Source organism: Rissa tridactyla, chromosome 6, assembly GCF_028500815.1.
Source record: "Rissa tridactyla isolate bRisTri1 chromosome 6, bRisTri1.patW.cur.20221130, whole genome shotgun sequence".
Classification (NCBI taxonomy): domain Eukaryota; kingdom Metazoa; phylum Chordata; class Aves; order Charadriiformes; family Laridae; genus Rissa; species Rissa tridactyla.
In genome coordinates this window covers 11,123,878-11,146,602 of record NC_071471.1, presented here as the reverse complement: position 1 = coordinate 11,146,602, position 22,725 = coordinate 11,123,878, and the positions used below count along the sequence as shown (strand labels likewise).

At 38.8% G+C, this 22,725-nt stretch overlaps 1 protein-coding gene across 5 annotated transcripts in view; it reads left to right on the top strand.

Moving 5' to 3' along the window:
- The window catches only part of UGGT1 (UDP-glucose glycoprotein glucosyltransferase 1), a 48,928-nt gene that overhangs the window by 14,568 nt on the left and 11,635 nt on the right, over positions 1-22,725 (top strand). For 4 of the 5 annotated variants that reach the window (XR_008467208.1, XM_054207425.1, XM_054207423.1 and 1 more), the window contains 19 exons: positions 1,610-1,701; positions 2,374-2,524; positions 2,793-2,912; positions 4,032-4,117; positions 4,568-4,703; positions 7,151-7,282; positions 9,044-9,208; positions 9,442-9,562; positions 10,343-10,441; positions 11,796-11,819; positions 12,353-12,447; positions 13,106-13,312; positions 13,958-14,089; positions 15,028-15,158; positions 17,584-17,679; positions 18,021-18,123; positions 18,616-18,695; positions 19,165-19,354; positions 21,311-21,469. Coding sequence is in view for 4 of the 5 variants with exons in the window: in XM_054207425.1 (XP_054063400.1) it covers positions 1,610-1,701; positions 2,374-2,524; positions 2,793-2,912; positions 4,032-4,117; positions 4,568-4,703; positions 7,151-7,282; positions 9,044-9,208; positions 9,442-9,562; positions 10,343-10,441; positions 11,796-11,819; positions 12,353-12,447; positions 13,106-13,312; positions 13,958-14,089; positions 15,028-15,158; positions 17,584-17,679; positions 18,021-18,123; positions 18,616-18,695; positions 19,165-19,354; positions 21,311-21,469 (2,319 nt within the window). In the remaining variant the exon portion in view is untranslated. The remainder of the gene's footprint in view (positions 1-1,609; positions 1,702-2,373; positions 2,525-2,792; positions 2,913-4,031; positions 4,118-4,567; positions 4,704-7,150; positions 7,283-9,043; positions 9,209-9,441; positions 9,563-10,342; positions 10,442-11,795; positions 11,820-12,352; positions 12,448-13,105; positions 13,313-13,957; positions 14,090-15,027; positions 15,159-17,583; positions 17,680-18,020; positions 18,124-18,615; positions 18,696-19,164; positions 19,355-21,310; positions 21,470-22,725) is intronic. The other variant, XM_054207424.1, reaches the window with a different exon arrangement.

The following is a 22,725-nucleotide window of genomic DNA, read 5'->3' as shown; positions in this document are numbered from 1 at the left end:
AGATGGTGATAAAAACAAAGCTGAACAACAGCTTCTCTTATATGGTCTGTCCTGATCAATTCCCACATTTCAGTCTCACTTGGGAGTAATAGGAGAAATAGAAAGTATGTTAAGTGCACACGTATGTCTTTGTTTAAATTTTATTAACGATGTTTGGCTAGTCTAGCAGTAAATGCAAAGTTACCTGACATCTACTTACAAGTCCCCTGAGATCCCTGTTCTGAAAGAGAAATCCCTTGTTGTTCAATAGCCATAAAATCAGAAAAGAAGGGGTGTGGTTTGACACTGTTGTCCGGTGTGGTTCTGGAAGGGACAAAGTATAGAATGTAAGTGCAAGCTAAAGCTACCCAGTGGCTTTTCTGTTATGGGTTAGATCAGACTAAACCTGTGATTTTGTGGGTCCATTTTTACTCAAAGTATGTCTAGGCTACTAGATCCAGACCTGGCTAGATCTAACCCTGCCCTAAAGCTATTCTTTGCATGACTCAGTTTGTGTGGATCTTATGATAGTGAAGTTTACTGCTATTAGTAAGTTATAGTTTACTATGTAATTATCCACAAAAAGATAAAATTTAACACTGCATGTACTCAGCTCTTCTCTGGGAGCTTTTTTATTTAATAAAAGATAGAAATTCTTCCTGATTAGATACTGCTTTCCTGTTCTTGGCACTTCACATGGTACGTTGCTATTCCTCTGTTTGCTTTGCTCACATTCTTCATGGTACTAGTGTTTTAAAATGCCCAAATACTATGTTTCTCCTTCAGTGTTCATCATGCCTCTTAATAGAATTTTGTTAACTGGTACTGCAAGACAGGAGGTTTTGGAAGAAGGCAATGTAATTTTTCAGTTTTTAAACAGAATTTTTCATGCTACGGTTAGGAAATTTGCTTCAGGAGGACTGTGTTTTATTCACCTCTCCTGATTCAAAATTGTTCTCCGTGCTGCTGCCTCAATTCAGGGGCAGGTATCCGTTCAGATGGGGTACTGCTTACAGGTACTTGGAAGAAATTCCAAAATATTGTTAAGACTTTTTCTGATTGTGCGCTGCCTGATCTTGGGAAGATCAGACTACAATGGCAGCTCATCTGCTTTTATTGATGACATATCCACTAGGTCAGGATGCGTAACTGGTACCTTCAATACAGTAGTTTGTTCCACGAGTGAGCGCCACCCAATATCCAGCAGTTTAAGTCTGTTGTGCCCAAAACTGTGTCTTAAAGAGCTGAGACAAGTAACTGGATGCTATTTGTTCATCTACTTTGTGGGTTGTCAGCTAAAAAAAAAATTAAATTACTTCTCTCAAGTATTTCTAGTTATTTAATCTGAGTATATTTTAAAAGTTTAGTCAGGGACTTTCCAATGCACTACTGAATCATGCAGAAATAAACAGACGTCCCATTTGTGTATCTGTGCACTAAATAGCTTCAGTTGGTTTTTCGTCTGGTATGGATGTGCGCACAAAGTCAGCAGGGACTGTAGTTGAGAAGTAATGTAATGCAATTTGTAATGCAACAGGGGAGATAAAAGTCTCTAATTTGACATATTAAACTCTCTAGTATTTTTTTTCCGTGCCAAGCGTTCTTCTAATGGCCTTCTACTTTCTTTCAGTATTTCAAAGGAACATTAGGATTGCAACCGGGAGATTCTGCCCTGTTCATCAATGGATTGCTTATTGATTTAGACACTCAGGACATATTTAGGTAGGAAAGTTTTATCTTTCAGAATAATTGTACTCTGTTTAGGAACTCACATCCTGCTTGTGCATGGGTGCTAATCATTTAGACAGTTTTGAACCTTCTTCGCAAAGTCTGAATCTAGACTCCATTTAATTGTTAAGTGCTGGAAAAAGCAAATCATGGTTCCTTCTCTTAACGTTTCTAACACGTGCGTTTCTAACAAAAAAGCCGATGTAAAAACTGGAATACCCTTGAAGATTGGAATGGGAAGTCACCTTTGTACTATTCTTTTGATCTGTGCTGTGACTCGCAAGGTTGTGGTCTCCAAGACTGTCAACATACAGGTTTTATTCTGAAATAGTAGTCTGATTCTCAAAAGATAAACCATGGTAAAGTTTTCATCTGAAACCACCCTATATCTTTGTCAAGATTCATTTTAATAACATGGAATTGAAAGGACATGTGTATATCATGCGTTAGTTATCTTGATTTAATATAGTTTTTCCTAGAAATGCAATGTAATTGAATAGATTTAAGTTTTCACAAGTTTCTCAGGACAGTTAGAAATAGGTGTTAGAAATAAGAAGTAATGCACGGACAGGGCAGGCTTGTTTATACCTTTCATCTGTTAACTCTTAGGATAAGAGCAAGTTATTTGCTGTGTCTTTAAAATTCAACAATATTTTTGTCTTCCAGCTTGATTGATGTGCTGCGCAATGAAGCCCGTGTTATGGAAGGCTTGCACAGCTTAGGAATTGAGGGTCTTTCCTTGCACAACGTTCTGAAGTTGAACATCCAGCCATCAGATTCCGACTATGCTGTGGACATCAGAAGCCCTGCTATTTCAGTGCGTAGGGGTTTAGATAAGAAATACCTTATTTGACATTGGGCAGTGCATTCTTAAGCTGTCAGGGGAACTTTTGTTCTTATCTCATGATCAGCTCTGAAACTGCAGAGAAGAAAAAAAGGAAAGTAAGGTTATAAATAGCTCTTTTTAAAAAGCTTAACTTTTTATTCATACAGTATTCAATATACTGTCTGATTTTAAAATATTTTAGTCTCAGACTCAAGCAGGAGGACTGTCAACCACTTAAATGCCTTTATTTTTTTCTTAGTGGATCAACAATCTTGAAGTTGACAGTCGGTATAATTCCTGGCCTTCCAATGTGCAAGAACTGCTGCGTCCCACGTTTCCAGGCGTGATCAGACAAATTAGAAAAAACTTCCATAATTTTGTAAGTAGTAATCTGACTGGGTATGAAACGTGCATTTTGTTTTTTCAACAGCAGGGACATCAGCTTTTTCAACTTACCTACATATATGCTGGATGCCCTGTCACTTACGTATCTTGAGATACAATGCTTTTCTAAAAGGTTTTGTTCTACCTGTACCAGTAAGTTATAGCTGAAATTCAGAGATTACTGAGCGTGATTCTCTGGCATCTATTAGATACCAAAAATTGCTTCATTAGCGGAAAAAAGTATCATCTGATGAGTGAGAATTTGGTGCATTTCAACTTTGTGATAATAGCTGAAGTTGGTTAATTAGTTTCTTCTTAACAGGGCTAAGACCAACTTGAGTTGTTTCAGTTAGAAAGCATTCTTGAACTAAGACTTCAAAAGATGATCAACAGCCCTCAACTTAATCCTGGGTGTCCTTTTAGTCTCTAGGTAAACTAGTTGAAGTTACATCTAATGAGGAGTTTGTAAATTCTGTATTGTAACTCCTGTCATGGGGCAGAGTGGCCCTGTAGGAAAAAGGACTCCTCTGATTAGTGGCAAATAGGGACCTGAACCACCTCCAGCTGTGGGAGCATTAATGTGTTATCTTTTTCTCTGGAGTTAAGTACTTTTAACATTGAAATTGTTAAATGAAGAGACAACGCTTGGCAGGAATAAAGGGCCGTAAATTCATTCTGAATAGCATTCAGTTCTAGGTTTGGGCTTGTTTTGAGAATGTCTTAGCGGCATCTGCTCTCCAGGGGGTTGAGCAGAGCAATGCCGTGTTCCTCGGTTCTGACAAATGCCTGTCTCCCATGCATGTCTTAATGGGTGGGTTTGTGTACCCGCTGAGGCAGGTCCTAGATGCCAGGGTATACTGAGGTAAAGATATAAAGTATGTAAGGAGTCTGATCTCTTCTGGTTAAAGGAGTAGTTTAGACTGGGCATTTTAGATGATGGACTTAAAGACTTTAGAAGCAACTGTTATTCAGTGGGCCTCATCCCCCTGGCAGGGTACAAAATAGTACCGATGATAATTCTGCACTGAGGTGTGAATGAAGCTATCTCTAGTCAAAAACCTGGATCTTGACTTCTTAAGGGAATAGAAACTTTTCACTTGCGATTTGTATGTAGGTGCTGATAGTAGATCCTACTCACGAGACCACAGCAGAATTACTCAATGTGGCAGAGATGTTCTTCAGTAACCACATCCCACTGAGGTAATTGCTAAGTTTTAATGGGATTTTTTTACATCAGTTTTGTTTTTGTGGCTTTTGCAATTGTAAAATTCTCATTGCTAGGACACTGTAGAAATGTTACATGTATTGGTGGTTTAGAAGGGCATTTACTAAATACTGTTTCTTATTTGAAATTTTTTTAATGTAACTTTTGCTACTAGCAAAACAGGGATCAGTTTCTTAAACAGTCCAAAAGAAACTTAAAAGCAAGTACTTTGGGTACTTGAGCGAGATAAAAAGCAAGATTCTGATGGACTCACCATTAGAAATTTTATGTCCTAAGTTTGATTCCTGCCCACGCTGCTCAAATCTTAACAGTCTATTCCAGAAAAAGCCTTTGTCTAAGATGATGATCGTAGCTGACAGTTGTATGAAGAGATGATTATTTATTAGAATAATAGATTAACGATCCGGGGATTTGTTTGATTGCAGGATAGGACTAGTCTTTGTGGTTAATGACCTGGAGGATGTTGATGGACTTCAGGATGCTGGTGTTGCCCTCCTTAGGGCATACAATTATGTGGCACAAGAAATGGACAATAACTATGCTTTCCAGACTGTCATGTCTGTAAGTATTTGTTTAAAATGGAAATTAATGTTTTAGTATTTTCCATGTAGGCAAGATTATGTTAACGTGCTAATAAGTAGATAATGGAAGAAATATTTCTTTGGCTCAGTATCAGAGTATCTCTGAACACTAGTACTGCACAACTACATGTTTTTTTATAAAGTGCTTCTGGCCTAGCTTCACCAAGTGAGACTAGATTTAAATGTGACACTGAACACCTTTGCACACTTTTCTGATACTGCCTCTTTGCTCATTCCACCAATGAGTTCTAAACTGCTTTATCCCTTCAATATGATAATTTGTTTTGAACAGTTCCTGCTGCATACTTTTGCCACATCAAAGGATAATATAGGTGCTTGTTGTGGTTTTGTATCTGATTCCTCCTCCTGGGCTGACTCAGGAGCCTCTCTCTTATCGTCTTTTGAAGAACTCCTTCCTCGATTTTCATCAGGAGGGTCCTCCCCCCTGCTATCTGGCTTTACTTGGTCTTTGTCACAAGGGACAGAGGAACTTACTGACCTCCTCTTTTTCCTTCTGGTCACTGGAGCAACTTGTACCAGTGCTGGTGGAGTTCGAGAAGTGTCAGTGCATACCGTACAACACCTACTCCTGCACCAAAATTTAAAGAACCCCCCCACCCTGCAACCCATTCAGGAAAATACGATTTTAAGAAAGCGACTGTCATTCATGCTATCCAAAGGAGATCCCTCTCCTGGTTCTGACGGTGACAATTTGGCATGAGCAGTAACGGGCAAAGTAAACGTTCTCATGGTAAAATTCAAAGTGTAATTAGTAAAAGAACTCATTATGTAATGCCCGAGCTATGCAGGTAAAGCTATCCATTCAGTCACAGTCTGGGTCAGAATTAAACACAGCAGCAAAATAGCACGTTTGAACCACTGCATATAGACACAAAGAGCAAGCAAGCAGTACAACACATAAGGCAAGCTAAGCATTGCCATATCGATTAACTTTAAAGATATCCCTATAAAGAAACGATACAATAATCTGTTTAACAGCGACATGATATGAGCTGTCTGTTTCTATCTCTGAGCAAGCTGGAATTCAAACTATTCAGCCCATCTATCAGAACTGTGGTAGTGCCACAGTCATGCCCCACGTTGGGCACCAATAAATCTGTGGTGGTTTTGGGCGGATTGGCCAGTCAGAATGATAGATGGCCCTCCCCCCCGCCCCCCCTCCAAAGAGAGGAGAGGAAGAGATAAGGAGATTTATGAGTTTAGAAAAAGAACTAACTACTTTAATGAAAATATTAATAAATAATAATGAAAGAAAAAGTATACGCTATATACAAAACCATATCCACTTCCCAGGATGACGATTGCAATGCCAGCAGGCCCAGGGAAAGTCCCAGACTGGAGTCAGTGACGGACAGGAGCAGGATTCTGGATCTGGAGTCAGGAATGTTCGGATTGGGATCAAAAGCCGATGAACAGACAGGGTTGTCCTCGGATGTCGGCCATTGAAGAAAAGAGAGTTGACCCTTTGATCCCTTAGCTTTTATACTGAGCGTGATGCAGATGGGATGGAATACCCTGTTGGTCAGTTTTGAGTCACCTGTCCTGTCCTCTCCTCCCTGCAGGTGTGACCCCTCTGTACTTTTCCGCTTCTGACCCTCTAATGGGGCAAATAACGAAGTTATATGACCTTGGTGGTTATAGCAATAAGTATAAGCAAGAGCCTCTCTGTGTACCATTCCTTGGTATAATGAGGTCTTATCACTCAGAGAGTGAACAGTTTCTGAACAACATGCTGTTAATTTCAGAGTTTAGTTGGTTAGAAGAGGCCCAGCTAAAAAGTAAAATTACAAAACAGAAAATTGGTTCTGTTTTACCTCAAACCAGGACGTTGCTAGTAAATACATTTTCACTTGTGGTTTGACGTTGTTGTACAAAACGACAAGCTGGGGCATACCGTAACATTAAACTGCTGGGGACTTGAAGACAATGACTTCTATTCTCTCTTTTTTTTGGTATGTATTTGTAAGTCAAAGTAAAATCTTGTTCCTTCAAGAGGGAAACGGTTCCCTACTTTACGTGCGGTGTCTGTTGTACTCTTTATAAGCACGTCTTGAGTTCTGAAGGGAAGGGTAGCTCACTGGGTATGCTTTACTTCAGCCTTTTTTCCTCTCAGTGCTACTTTTCCCCCTCAGATAGCTTTTCTGATTTTCTAAGATGCGAAGAACTACATGATATTTACCTCCTTCCAATGTCACTGGGATGACTACGAGGTAAAGCAAGATAATTATAAGAGCTACAGGTGTGTAGGAGCTTTATTGCAGCTAATAAATATGAACATATGTTTTGCAATCTGTCTGTTAATGCCTTCTTATAATTACTGGAATACAGGTGACTGTTAAACTTACCTGGTAAGGACAGAAGCTTTACAGTTGCAGCTGTAAACTTGTATTTGTATCCCCCTTTCAGATATATAACAAAGTAAAAACAGGAGATCAGCTGAAAGTGGAGCACGTGGTTAGTGTTCTTGAGAAACAGTATCCTTATGTGGAAGTCAACAGCATTCTGGGAATTGATTCTGCCTATGATCAAAACAGAAAGGTAAGAATTCATGAAATAGAGGCGTTTTTTTTTCACTTTTTTGTTTCATCACCGTTTTGAAAATATAGTTATGTACAATTACTTGATCCAATTCTCTTACTAACCAGGTAGCTACTGGGTGACTTTTAGTAATACTTTAGTAAGTATTTGTTCAGCACAAAGCTTCGTGTAATACACATAATATATTGTAATATATATTTTTAAAAAATCTATATGTATAGTACCAGAGACAAGGTAACTCTATTGTGACTCATAAGTCATGCTTTAATTCTGGTATGCAGATTTTAGTAGGGTTTAAAATTGCGTGAAAAAAATCAAGTTGATGGACTGGTTCATAAGAAAACCAAGTGGTTTAATGTCTGTGAGGGACTGGTGTGGATTTTCTTTACTGGTATTTGAATATTGTGTGGGATAAAGTAATGATGATGAATTCAAAATGTCTTTCTTACAGCAAGGCATTCAACAATCTTCCTTTAATGATTTCTTAAAGTTATTTTTAGGGTTGATGCTTTTCTCTATGGAGAAAATCGTGAGAGCAAATCACTATTGGATCTCCTATATGTGAGATGAAGCAGATTTTATTTGAGGTTCCATAGGGAGATGTTTATATTTTTGTTGAATATTCTAAAAGAAAGAACGAAAATACTGTCTGCAGTAGCTCTGTGACACAGATGATACTGCCTACATCTGCAAATGTAAGGAATGCAGTTAGGGTTATGTAAATAGGCTTGTACACACATGCTTTCCATCTTCTAATGTAGGAAAGTGAAGGGAAAAGCATTTTTAGGAAACCAAAACTGATAACAGACAGACAGACATTTTTGTACGACAGGAGAGGCCTTTGCAGTTTACATACCAGGCGCCAAATCAAACCCAAACAAAACAAAAGCGTGTGCACTCACACATCCCCCCCAGCGCCAAAAGTCCTAACACGTGCACAGTGGTCTCCTCCAGAAGACTTGAGAGGCCATTCTGAAGGCCTTGCTGCAGCTGGTGTACCTGACACCATTCAGCGCAACTGTGTCTTAAAACGTTGCAAAGCCTTCGGATAAGGAAGGGAAGCCTTTAGAAAGAGCTGATCTCCATATAAAGGACACAAGTTGAAACAACGCTGGGCAACTCTTTCCTGTGATCCGAGCTTTCTGATAATTGTGTCTTGAAAAGCCCTCAACAAGAACCTCTTAACAATAGAACCTGATTAACTTCTGTCCATAACAGAGTATCAGTAATTATAGTGCATTTTGCAGTGATTACATGAAATGGGGAAATTTGTGCTGATGTAGTAATCCCCTCCCCCACAAGTAAATGTTTTTTCACAAGTTCAATAAATGTTCTGAAAAAATAATTAAAAAAACCCTCTACCCTATCTTAAGTTACAACTATCACTTGCGTTGCCTTTGCTTCCATATGTAAGGTCAGATCTCATGTTGTGCATTTTTTTTTTTTTTGCTATTACCAGAAAGTGCTCACTGGAATTAATTTATCTATAGTATGAACTTAATGGAATATTTTGCACTTCTGCATTATGAAGTAACTCTTTTTGCTTTGAGACTCTGAAAGACAAGGATGTCTTGTGCATGCAAGATACAGAAAATGTTATGCACTGCATAAAATTATTATTCTCTGTATCGTATAAAAGCTGGAAGGACATTTTAGTGTGTTTAGACTAGACTTGTGTGGGTATTGCATGGAAACCCTCGTGTTATGAACCCTCATGGTAATGGGCTGACATGGTAAAGCTACTTCTTTCCCTGGATTTAGGCAGCGAGAGGTTACTATGAGCAAATGGGTGTAGGTCCTCTCCCTGTTGTGCTGTTCAACGGAATGCCTTTTCAAAAAGATCAGCTGGATCCTGATGACCTAGAAACTGTGACAATGCACAAAATCCTGGAAACCACAAGCATCTTCCAGCGAGCTGTGTACCTGGTAGGTGCTGAGTTCAGCTGTGACTCTAGAGAGAAACATGATTTGGAAAAACTGGCTCAAAAGTCCCTGTGATACACAAAACAACTTAACTTGTATCGCCTTTTGGGTTGTTTTTTTGTTGTTGGTGGTGGTGTGTTGGGTTTTGGTTGGTTGGTGGGTTTTTTTTTTTTAAGTTATCTAAGGCAAATATACGTGTAAAATAACGAACATTGCTTCTTTCTTCTTTCGTTCAGGGTGAATTATCTAATGACCAAGACGTGGTTGAGTATATCATGAACCAGCCTAATGTTGTTCCAAGAATTAACTCAAGAATCTTAACGTCTGACAGAGAGTACCTAGATCTGACAGGAATGAGTAAGGGATGCTATTAGTTGTATTAAACCTGAAGTATCTGAGTCAAGGACTTTTGCTGTCGCAATGGAAAGCTCTAGTGGCAAAGTTTTAAGAGCCCCCCACGTGATGTTCTAGCCCTGGTGCTGGTGGAGATGTTATGTACAATAACAACATTAACGTCTACAGATTTTGAAAACGGGATTTGGTTTTGATTTTATACAAACCTTCAGGAGAACATGACTCGTGAAGTCGAGAAATTAGCAATGCTAGCAAAAGCCAAGAACAATCTTATTTCTAACCTTCTTTTGAGTAGAGATTGGCTGTCAACTTCCTTAATATTCAGCAGAACGTTTCAGGGCTGAAACAACATTTCAGGTGGTATTAACCACCCAATGCAGTGACTCTGCAGTATAATGACAGTATTGCAAAAACACTTGTACAACTTGTACAACAACCTTTTTTGGGTTGCTTGAAAAATAACAACACAGTGGATTTTTAAATGTGTATTATTTACATATATTAACTTCAACTAAGTGAGACTTGAACAGTTCTTTCAACTGACTTCTGCCTATCAAATATGCAATGTAGTTATAAATGTAGCTTCTGAAACAGAAATGTAACTTAGGAGACAACAAAAACATATTCCTCAGTTTATATATTAACAGTGGAAATGAGACATAAAAAGGAGTGTGACGAGGAACAAAATAAGATGTATTCTTAATGTTGGGTAGTAGTAGTGATTTTTCTTTCATTTCACGTGAAATAGTTGTTTTGGCATCTAATCCTTTTTCTCTTCCCCAGATAACTTTTACGTGGATGATTTTGCTCGATTTACCACGCTGGATTCCAGAGATAAGACAGCTGCTGTCGCAAATAGCATGACCTACTTAACAAAGAAAGGTAACATCTGTGGTGGATTATGAACCCAAATCTAATCTATGTGTGTTTCCAAGTGTATACGCAGTACTCAACACATGCCTTGAGCCTTCTTCAGGCCTGTGGATAACGACGCAATCTAAGTCTCAAAAAGAAAGTTGTTTTTTTTAATAAGACATGACATGTATGTGGAACAAGAGTGTTCCTCTCTTTAAGCCCAGCCTTCAGTGAATAATGAAGTCCCACCCAACGTGCTCTTGCTGTCTTGCAAATGGCCCACAGAAGTGCACTGGTGTACGCTCGGATCCTGCAGTGACACTAACTAAAAAAATACAAAAGGACTCTCTGTCTCATAATTCAAAATTACTAAAAGTTACATGGATTCAGAAGAAAATTGTTATTGTCCATTATATAGGACAACACCTTGGTCTGTGTTGTTTTTATCGCTCCAGTGCATGTACTGCTCTTTCAATGGTAGTATTGTTTTATTACAGTTATACATAAAGTCTCCTGTTAGTGTTAAAACTCGGCTGTACTTCTCAATGTAAGAAACACGTGCACAGACATGATACAGAGCTTGATCAGGCCTTTTTCTGTATTCATTTCAGTTAGGTATCACAAAGAAGCTGCTGTCATTTGAACCGATTCCTCTTGTTCCTGTCTGTCATCTTTACTAGACTCTCACAAGTTTCCCCAGCACTATCTCCAGCCACTGCCACCTGCATGCACTGCCTTAAATGTTCCCATTGCTCCTGCTGTCTCGCATTTGCCCTTGGTTCACGTTCAGTCGCTTAGATTAGAACAAGGTTCTTGTTTTCCCTTTGTTGAGTATTAATTGAACCTACACCTCCGCATGCTCCTTTGAAAGTATGCATTCATTTGCAATCCCATGGCTTGACGGTTTTGGGTCACTGCCTCTTCTGTCACTTAAGATATTTAATAACTGGTATCTTGTTACAATAATGCTGTAGCACATTTATTTTCTAAAATAATAGGGAAGTTACATGTATTGCTGGCTCAGCAGCAGTGCTGAAATAGCACTGTCGTGCTATTTTTTTAAAGAGGGAAGATAACAGAAACATTTAACGTATAAATCATAATGATATGGCAATTTTGCAAACGGTCTTCAAATTGATGCTTGGTAATATGTATTAGTGTTGCGGCATCAAAATAAAGCATCAATCTATTTGAGGGGAAGAGAAAGTCAAAGCTTATTCATTCTAATGAAATTAGCACAGTCTTGTTGCTTGTTGGACTTGAACTTTAGTGATTCAGTTATGCCCTGTACGGTGCTGCAGCTTCTTGATGCACATTGAGGTTACTGTCAAATTTTTAATGTCTCTCTCCTTTCCCCCTTTCCTTTCTGCTTTTTGACCAGGAATGTCTTCCAAGGAGATCTATGGTAACTCATGCTTTAGCATTTCATATGTTGTTGTTGTTCTGGGAGTTTTCTGGTTCCTTTATAACATGGGCTTTAGAATCATCAGAAAATTAAGCAAGCTGTTCAAATGCATGTTTGCTGCAGCACTTTTTTTCTCTCTATACAAAAGTGATTTTGTGAACTAACAGCTTCAGTATGAAGAAGTGGTATGTGTGTAACCTAGCTGGAATCTGTAAGTGATTTATAGGTTCCTTTAAAATTTCTATGTTAAAAAGGTAGCAAAAAAAACCCAAACCAGCTTAGAAACAGTGATGCATGCTGTTCCATGTGGGTTTTCTGAATGAAGTAAATGGAATCTAATGATACCAATACTATTATTCTTGTCTTGCCGTACTTCATAGCCTAGCTTCATCCATAGCTTTCCTATGTAATTTTACTTTTTTTGAAGTCTTTGCATGTGCCTCATGTTTTTTTTTTCTCCAAATGAGGAAAATCTGAAGCTTTCCCTGCCTTCACCCTCAAATCTCTCCCACCTTTTTTTTTTTTAATTGCAGATGATTCCTTTGTTAGACCAGTTACTTTTTGGATTGTTGGTGATTTTGATAAGCCTTCAGGGAGGCAGTTGTTGTATGATGCAATTAAACATCAGGTAGGTAATGTTTTTATTTGAATGGGTCAGCAGTGCTAATAAAGCAGTAGGTGGAGGCTTGAAAAACACAGGTGGTGCTTCTGCCTTTTGTATGACCTGGGGAGATTGGTTCTCCCTGTGGGGTTTCTAATTTCCGGCCTCAACTTATTTGTAAGGGCTGTAATATTGCTGACCTTCTTGTACTTAGGACAGAATCCCTTCTTAGCATTATGCTACTACAATAAAGAAAAAATGTTCTTTTAAGCCCGTGGCTCTAAATTGAAGATGTCTGTGTTTTGGAGATGAACACGAGCATTGCTCTCTGCTCTGTCTCATCTGTTCTGGGAAGATAACTGAGTCATAAAAATAGATAGCTTACTCCTAAATCACTGTTTTGCCAGACCTCTGAGTGGTGGCCATGGTCCTACATCTCTTATGTAGCACAGTATTATCTAGAAGATTCCTGTCATGGTGGTGCCTGTACATAAACTAAATACTTGATGTTAAATTAGTTTGTTCATCCTTTTAACCTTGTGCTGTTATTTACCTAATTTGGAATCTGGTTTTCTGGTTAAGGAATACAAAGATTTTGCTGTAGTGTTTATTATAATAGGCTTATTCTTATTTAAAACACACCTGAAATCTAAAATATTCCTAATGTGTGTTTTGTTAAACACAGAAGTCCAGCAATAATGTTCGAATTAGTATGATTAATAATCCTAGTGAAGATCCAAATAGCCAGAATACACGTGTCGCTAAAGCTATATGGGCAGCTCTACAGACACAAACGTCAAATAATGCCAAGAACTTCATCACCAAAATGGCAAAAGAAGAAATTGCAAAGGCACTAGAGGCGGGAGCCGACATCTTAGAATTTGCTGTTGGGGTAAGCATGTTTGTTGGCATTTACAAAGGTAGGGTACTTCGCTTGTTCTTGTAATTAATTTTTTGGTGTAGTATGTTCATATGCAAAAGATGCAGTAACAGTGGAGAGTCACACTGTTGGTTTTGCTCTTGGTGTTTGGTTATTTTTTTTGCTCTGAAAGGTAAACTTACCTAAATGTAACAGTCCATCTAAAAATAAAGTAAATCCTGATACACATCAAAGCTATGTAACTTTGAAAAGTCAAAAGGAATGCAGATTCAGGCATCTATTTAAGTGAGTCGGTTGTTTCTTGGGGGGTTAAGAGAAAACTATAATCTTTTTAAAAAGCTGAGGAAAAAATTACAACTATGTTTCTCAAAGTAGGTTTAAAAAAGTTAGGTAAGAATCACGAAGAGAAGAATGGAACAACTGGTCGAATTAGCAACAATTACTATGGCTGTGGCCCTTCACATCAGAAGTTGGGGTAATGTTTGAAGGTGACAGGCAAGAACTGGGTTTAAGACCATAAAGAAAAGGGGCCTGGGGATAAACTTTAGCAAGATAATAAAGGTGCTCTTGAATGGAAACAAAAAAGGTGCATTTAAAAAAAGTGTGCAGAGGGGTACTTTTCTTCCCATTTCAATGGCAAGTGTTCTTTTCTTTCAGGGTATGGATATCAATATTTTCAAAGAAGCCTTTGAGTCTCCCAAGGTGGATTTTATTCTGTCCCATGCTGTATATTGCAGAGACATTCTAAAGCTGAAGAAGGGGCAGAGGGCTGTGATCAGCAATGGAAGGGTGAGATCAAGCAGCAGACAGTAACAAATATGGCGCATGTGGGAAAGAAGCAGACCTTGAGCAGCAGAGTCCGGGGATCAGACACTAGAGTCTCAGCCTTCTGTCTTTAGGACCGCTTCCAGTTGGATTTATTCAGACCCAGATGACCTTTTCTTTGTACTGTGTGCCGGTGTTTTCTACAAATTCTGATCTCTCAATACCTGAGTTGCTTTCATGTTTGCAGTGAATTGAGTCCAGGGGTGGAAAGGGATGATAAATGTCAAAGATTGTGCTGCTTCAGTTCATTGGGCAAAATGCTGCTGTATCTGGCCGTGACCAAGGTGCCTTGGTCTCTTCCACCAGCTCTTTTTCCGATAGCCACTTAGAGTAGGCAAATGATGTTACAATAATATTTCACTGCAAGTCATGAAACCCAGCTGTGTACAGCATTCAGTTTTTTCTTTTGTCATCTGCTTCCTAGTTAGGAAAAAATCCCACAAGTTCCAGTGGTTACTGTATACTTCAATGGGTTAAATTTGCAAGTGATGAATTGTGGTATTCTTTTCTCTCATTAGCAAGACAGCAAGAATTGTCTGTGTAGCTTCTAGGCTTCTGAAAGCTGGAGGAGTGAGACTTGCTAGAGTCTTGCTGGACTACTGGAATTGGCCTGGTATTCTATTGCCCCTTCAAGATGTAGTGTTGCGTGTATAATTTAATATGCTCGGCTTTTGCAAACCCAGCATTCAGTGAAAACTTTAAGCAGGCATTTTATTCCTTAGTGTGGGGCTCTTGGCTCTAAATAGCTAGACTTATTTGTTAAGCTCTGCTGCCACTGACATTAATACCAGCCTAAACAGTTGATACGCACTGACATTGGGCTGGAGTATTTATTTAATACATCTTTGAATTTTGTTTCAGTGTAGCCTTTACCTAATGATGCTGATCCTGCTTTTTTGTAGATTATTGGCCCATTAGAGGATGGTGAGATGTTCAATCAGGATGATTTTCATCTCCTTGAGAATATCATACTAAAGACATCCGGACAGAAAATCAAATCTCAGATTCATCAGCTGGGGTTCGAAGAAGATCTGTAAGTAAACGTGAAGAGGCTTACAAAAAAGTGGTGGTACTCTAATAGTGTGAGCAGCTGGGAGAAAGCTTTATCAAGTATTAGTATGATTAATAATCCTAGTGAAGATCCAAATAGCCAGAATAGGTGCTATGAACAAATGTGTATGAGTTTGTGTGGTCAAAGCTCAGATGTTCAGAGGGGCAAGTGGGAAAGAAAAAAGATGCAAATTACCTTTATTGGGTTTAAAGTTCTTTAGTGCCTTTTTTTTGTAGTACAAAATCTCCTGGAGGAATGGAGCTGTAATGGTATCCCCCAGACTCAGGAGGCAGTTCTGAGAGTACTGGCAACCCCTACTATGGTACTGTGCTCAGAGTTCATCCTTCTCGATTTGTTATCCGTGTCTAGTCGCAGCCTGCCATGGTTGGTCCGTTACCTCCAACGGAAGTTGGAGGAATTGTGTTGGCTGAAACCTCACTGACAAGCAGCCAGAAACTGTGAGAGTGCCCAAGTCTGTAGGAATTTACTATAGAGCCGTTCACGTGAACATGAAATGGTAAATGTATTGGTACTTGCAGAGATATTGCCTGGAGCACAGCAGCATGGGCAGAACAGCTGGCTTGGTTATCTGAGGGGTTCAGGAAATGGCATCTTGGATTGTCTGGGTGGGGATACAGGTGGATTTAAAAAATAAAGAATGAGGGTGGTGATGGATTCTACAGGGGCTGGCTTAATTCTTTGCTGTGTTCAGCTGGATGAAGTTTCATGCAAGGCTTACTTGACTGTGGGTGGTGACAGTTTTACCAACATCAAAGGTGTCTGTATGCAGAGAAGAGTTGTTTGCTGCTGTGGGATGCGTTACAAAGTGGTATAAATTGCTGCACATTATTACATTTATTCTTGAACATGCTTTCTGCGCTGGATTCCCTTTCTGCTCCTCTAAATGGAAGAGAAGCCTAAATTTTCATTAATATTAAGGCATTCAGACTTCTTGTGGGTTTTTCTCCCAGCTAAATCTTAACTGACATGCTGTTCTAAGCCACTTACCTCCAATATGTTAGGGTTTCATAACTCACATGTGGGACTACTCTGGTATTGATTTAAAAGCAGAAAGAATGGAAGAAAATGAGATACTGGAATATGCTTTCTGAATCTGTTTGCAGTTCAGTTAAGTGCTGCCTGGGTTATCAATATAAAATTATTTTAATAATGTATTTCACTGTCAGTACTATGGAATCTTGTAAATTGCTTTTAACTACTTAAAGAGAAACAATAGGAAAAGAGGTAGACGTAAGAAAATGAAAATCATAGTTATTGACAATTACTGCAAAAAGCATAGAGGTGAGCTAATAAAAAGAAAGTCATCTTCAGGTTCGAAAGAACTGAAGTCCATAGGTGTGTGTTTGTGTGTTGGAGTTTATAGCTAAGGAGATCGTTTCTCTCGTATTCAGCCTTGCGTTTTTCCATGATGCTGCTTGGCTGTTGAAGGCTGGTCAAGTAAGCTAAGCTTGAGGTCTTTTTGCAGAAATCTTGTGTGATTCCGACTCCTAGGCGAACAGGTTTTAACAGCGTTCCAAACACTTTGGCACCCACTGCTGTGTTGGGAATTGAAAGAGAAAGAAGGGTGATAGGGTGGAGGAGGAGGCTGTAGTTTGAACACAGGCTAGTTTGGGACAGAGCAGTGGTTTCTTGGTTTGAATGCTGACAATGTTTTTCAGAAGCTTTTGAAATTATCTGCTGCATCGGAAACAGCGTAGAACTTGGCAGATTTCAGCAGGCTTGTGGTTCTGGTATGAACAATTTAAACAGCTGTCACTATAAATCTGTGAGACTTAATTCAGGAAAAGCTGACAGACCTTTGCTTCTTGGCAAAGCTATGATGTACAACTCAGTGTTCACTGAACTTTCAAGAGGTTTTATGTTTTCAAGTTTAAATGTATTCTTAACATACTAACCGAAAATTTATGGGAATAGTAAAAAGGAATCTGTCAGAAGCCATTCCCTTTTAATGATAGGACCCCCCTCCCCTCCAGAGTTTCTCCATATACAGGATTGCTTCCTAGTTCGTAGAGTTGCAATGTAAATTGGGAATACTGCTGTGAAACGAGGGTTTGATCGGAATGGCTTACAAGTCTGAGAGAGGTTGGTGAAGTTGAGGAAGGCAGTGCCTGTAGCATGGTTGACCCCTAAAATACCAGCTGCTCTGTATGTTACAGAGCTAAACCCTGTGGTACCCTCAGTAACAAGGCTGCAACCTGTTGAAATTAATGGTGGATTAACCCTTATATATGTTTAATAATTCAGAGCTTCTGTAGAGAGGTAGTAAAATGTTAGTTTGTATATCTGAATTCAGTCTGTCTTCTCTTGCCACTAACTGGCAGAAATGAGATAACTACACACGTTTTCTGTATCTGTAAGCATATTTATTTTTCTTTCTTCTTTACAGTGCAAGTGACTTAGTAATGAAAGTGGATGCTCTTCTTTCTGCTCAACCAAAGGGAGAGTCAAGGATTGAATATCACTTTTTTGAAGAGCGATACAGGTATAGGATCGCTGACATTTGCTGAGCAATATGCTTTTCCTTATCTTTTAACATTCCCATTGTTTTACGTTGCATTTAACTTTTAAAAATATTGAAAAAATAATCCAAGTAGCAATAAGTAAGTCCCCAGCAGTTTTCAGGGCACAGTGAGATTCCAGAAATTAATTTTGTCTACCTATCTCTGTACACATTTACGTATATACGTATTTTTTTTTCCCTATCTAGTTTCAGAAGGCACATAGCATTTAGAAAGTAATTTGACTTCAAAAGGAGATGGATAGTGTTTTTCCTATGTTTACCCATACATTTGATACTTTAAAATTGTTTTTTCTTCTGTTTAGTGCAGTTAAACTGAGACCAAAAGAGGGGGAGACGTACTTTGATGTTGTGGCTATTGTTGATCCTGTGACCAGAGATGCTCAAAGACTTGCTCCGTTACTTTTGGTATGTATGTGATGTTGTAGTGCGTTCTATGGCAATTTCAAAAAGTTGTCTCACTTCTATAGTTTTGGAATATTTGTCTTCCTCCTTGACTGGGCAGTGACCAATGGCTTTCTCGTAGTGTGTCTGAGTTGCACAATACATTTATTAGTGGAAAAACTAATTACGCTACACTACACAGTAACAAAATAAAAATAATGCTTAGATATTGTCTAGATAGCTTTTAGTTTCACCATTTTAACAATTTAGATTGCAGTGACTCTGTTCTTGAGGAAAAAAAGTCCCTGCATCCCAAAAAGAAAGCCTGCAGTGTGAGGGAGCAGGTAACTGTTCTTTATAAAGCCAGTGATTAGAAGGTGGGTGTAGTAAAGCAAATAACGAGAAGGGAGGATTGAGAATGAGCAGGTAATGTGCCTCCTTGAGGACTTTGTCTATAAAAACAGTGGTCAGCTTTCCTAGTTAGCTTTTTGTGATGTCTTTTTCTCATTACTTTAGGTTTTGAACCAATTGATAAACATGAACCTAAGAGTGTTTATGAACTGCCAGTCCAAGCTTTCTGACATGCCACTGAAAAGGTAAGCCATCCCATGCCAGGGATAAAAAGAGAGAGAGAAAGACAAACCTGTGGGAATGTGCAAGCACAGAAACATGGTGAAATGTCCTATAGGCAGTCTCAATAACTGCTTTGAGCTCCTTTAAATAATAGCGTGATTTCCCACGGGGAATTTGTGGATAGCGTGAGGCAATTCTGCTGTTTTACAAGTTGGGTGCTTTTAGTATTTTTTTTTTTTATATCTATATCTCTCTATATAAAATTTAAATAACTTATTTATCTCAATGGGTGATTCTTGCACATTGTGTTTGATCCTTCAAGATGAAAATTCTGACCTGTTACAAGGCCAACACAACCTGCGTTGCTTTGGACAAAGCCTTGGAGGCGTTGGAGGTCTCGGAAAACTGATGCTGTCAGCAAGTTCAGTGAGAGTGAAATATTTGCAAAGTTTGGCAGAAATATGTTCTAACATTTTCTTTCTGAAATTTCAGTTTTTATCGCTATGTTTTGGAGCCGGAGATTTCTTTCACAGCAGACAATAACTTTGCTCCAGGACCAATTGCCAAATTTTTGGATATGCCCCAGTCTCCACTGTTCACTTTGAACCTAAATACTCCGGAGAGCTGGATGGTGGAATCTGTCAGAACCCCGTACGACCTCGATAATATTTACTTAGAGGAGGTAAGAGAAATTGGTGTGTTCCTGTTACTGCATTTAAATGTTGGTGTTTTTCCAGCACTTATTTTTGTAATGGGAAAGAAAGGTAGAATTTTAAGGTGCTAATAAGCATAGAACTGTGGATATTAAACCTTTTACGTTTGCAGACCCCTAAACGTTTTCTAGGAGGGATGCAGGAAAATTTAAGCTCACTGATAGCAAGATTGCAGTTCTCAGTTACTCGTGGATGCTTGAACTACAGGTCGAAAAATACTGTAGGCTTGAAGCAGAGCCTGCAGATGCTTTGAGTGTGTATATATAACATTTCAGAGTGTCCTGATCTAGAAACAAAGAAACTGTTTATTGGTCATTAAGTATCTTTCCAGTTATTGGATTAAAAATTCTTTCTGATTAGAGATCCCTACAGCTAATGTCACAGCTAAAAATAAGATTGTTATTTTTTTTTTAAACCTCTTTTTAGAAATTTTGAAGTAAGATCCGAGTCCTGTTTCAGTAAGCAGATTCTGAAACTGGCCTTATTCTGAGAAGCCACCAAGCTGATTTTAGCTACCTGTTCATTTCCACAGCTTTTGTTAGTGGCAGACACTCCTGTGGCCCACAAAAGGCTCTGCAGCATCAGTAAAACAGTAAAACCAGTGCAGCAGAAATCCACTCAATTGCAGTAGTTTTAGGGTTGTTGCTGGAACAGGCCTTGAATTAGAGTATTAGAATATTGGTCTGGGCAGTGCTGCCCCACGTACACAGGGATACAGTAAGGAGGAAAGAAAAATCCAAGGGTTCTAGAGTTGAGTAGAAAAAGGACATTAGAAATGAAAGAAGAGTAGCTGTATGTACAAGTTGATGACTCTCGTTAATCTTTAATGGATAGATAATTCAGTGCGAATTATTAACCTCTTGCTGTTAGCAGTTAACTTTGATAGTTTCCAGAAGAGCAGGCTGGTAAGCAGTTAGAATGCACTACACTAACATGTTACGATAGGCACTAAAACCACGTATATTACAAGTTAGGTAATCCATGTGTGATGCAAAGTAGAAAATTTTGGACTTCAGGGTGCAATGTTAAATAATAAAAGTTAAAAGAGGCAGTCAAATAGTCTTTTCCCTTGAAATAAGCCATTGTTTAGTTGGCCTTGAAGAACTGCAGCTATATATTAAACCCAGTAATTTTGTAAGTGTAATCCAGCGTATGCAAAAGCTGCCTGACTGACAGCTGTGGAGGCTGAGGTCCTTTTGCAGGTGCACCAGTTCCAGTTCCTAATATGCAGCCCGTTGGTGCTGGAGCGATTCAGCTGTCCTTTTGGATGTGCAATGAGAGAAGATGCTTTGTGAGATTAGGAGATTAGACTAGTATTTTGCTTACGTAGTGTCCTCAGGCTACATCTGAATTTAGCCTGAGAGGGACCCAAGGGTTTTTTTGATTTGTGTTTCAGGTTTTTTTTTCCTTTTCTTTTCTTGGCACTTTTGTTTGGTGTAGAAAAAAGGAATTGGTATTTCTGACAGTAGCCTAGCACACTGTAAGAGCAGAGCAAAACAAAATGTTTATTTCGGATGATAAATATTGGATGTGACTACCTTTAAACAGATTTAGATTCAAAGTTGTGGAGCCTGCCATATACTTTTTATGAGATGCCAAACTGATCGCTTACTTGACTACATTTTGCCAATAAACGTTAAAAAAAATAATAATTGTCAAATAGGGCAACAGTCCTTCCCTTTTCCTATCCTAATATCTTACCAGTTGAGATTGAAATCGTCTTGCTCAGGGACACTCTTAACAACATGTGTGTGAAGTCTGTCACTCGAAGGAGCTGAGCTCTTTGAGGCTTTCTAGGTATTTGTTTAATAAAATTACTCTGGTAAAATTGTTATTTAATTACTATGGCTATTTTAGAGAATAACTGATTCACTAAAAATTTGCACTTTAGAGCTAGTGCCGAATTCAGCAGTATCTCCTTACAGGTGGATAATGTTGTAGCTGCAGAGTATGAATTGGAGTATCTGCTTCTGGAAGGACACTGCTATGATATTACTACTGGACAGCCTCCTCGGGGACTCCAGTTTACACTGGGAACTTCAACCAATCCTGTCATTGTCGATACCATTGTTATGGCCAACTTGGTAAGCATTTGATTGAAATTGGCAAAAAATAACTGGCCTCCAGTCAGCACAATTGCTTGCATAAGGCATTGAGTATTTTCTAGTGTGTGGGTTATGGATGTGTGGTGTTACTGACATTCGGAAGCACCTGTGGAGAGTATCAGAACCACATCATTCCTAACATTGACGTCTAAAACCTTGCCATGTACTTACTTGTCTCTTACCTTTTCCAAGATGTATTCCTTTCGCGTCGCCTTGCTGAGAAGGGTCTTCTGGAATACCTTAAAATGACGCCAACATTCTTAAGAGGCGTCTTTCCAGGGAAGGTCAGGCAGTTCTGGTTTCTCTAGACAGGGAACTCCTTAGGGCGTCCCCTCTGGTACTGTAAGCCTCAGGTGGACAGCTGTCTTGTTTTGGGACCCGTTTCTTCAGGAGACCTACAGAACAAATGGAGAGAGTCAGCAGGGAATAACTGACATTCTAAAAAACAAAGGAAGTGTGGAAGAACGGGAATTGCTTAATTAAGTTGAGAAAAGGTGATGGAAATCCAAGCATATGATTGTTGCTTACAAAGGCAGCTGCATAAGAGATCAGTCTGTTTTCAGTGTCCGCACTGGACAATTAGAGAAGTAATGGACTAAAATTATGCCAAGGGAAGTTAGTCACTGGAATATTTTCTTGATGCATAATGTTAGTGAAAAACTGGAATAAACTGCCTACTGTGGTTTTTGGAATCTTTAAATGTATTAAAGAAAAAGCAAGGAAAAAAAATGTTCACTGATTCCTACACTCATTTTCTGTTTCTCTGTGCTGAAGTATATCCTATAATGATGTAATATTTCTTATTCTAGAAAGGAAGATGACCCTTATTTTATGTGTGATCACGCTGTGTGTGTGTGTATGTTGGGGAGTAAGGCTTAATGGCTTTTTATCGAATTAGCTAAACCAAAGTGTAGGTCCCACAGTATACAATGCTGTGAAGGGGTATGGAGAGACCAGGAACGTGCCCTGTGCTTTTTTCTTCTTGCTCGTTCTCTTTCTTTTTTTTTTTTTCCCCCCTTCTTTTTTAAAAAGCAGACTGGTTCACATATAGAACTGTGTGCGTTTGGGGGTCACAGTACAAAACCGGACAGGACACTGAAGCATCACTACAAATGTTTGTATCTTCTACAGGTGTAATAATCTAAATCACAGAAGAAAATATTCAGATCTGGAACCTGAAACTTCCAAGACTTGTATACAATATTGGAATTTCACATTGTAATTTTTTAAGTTCT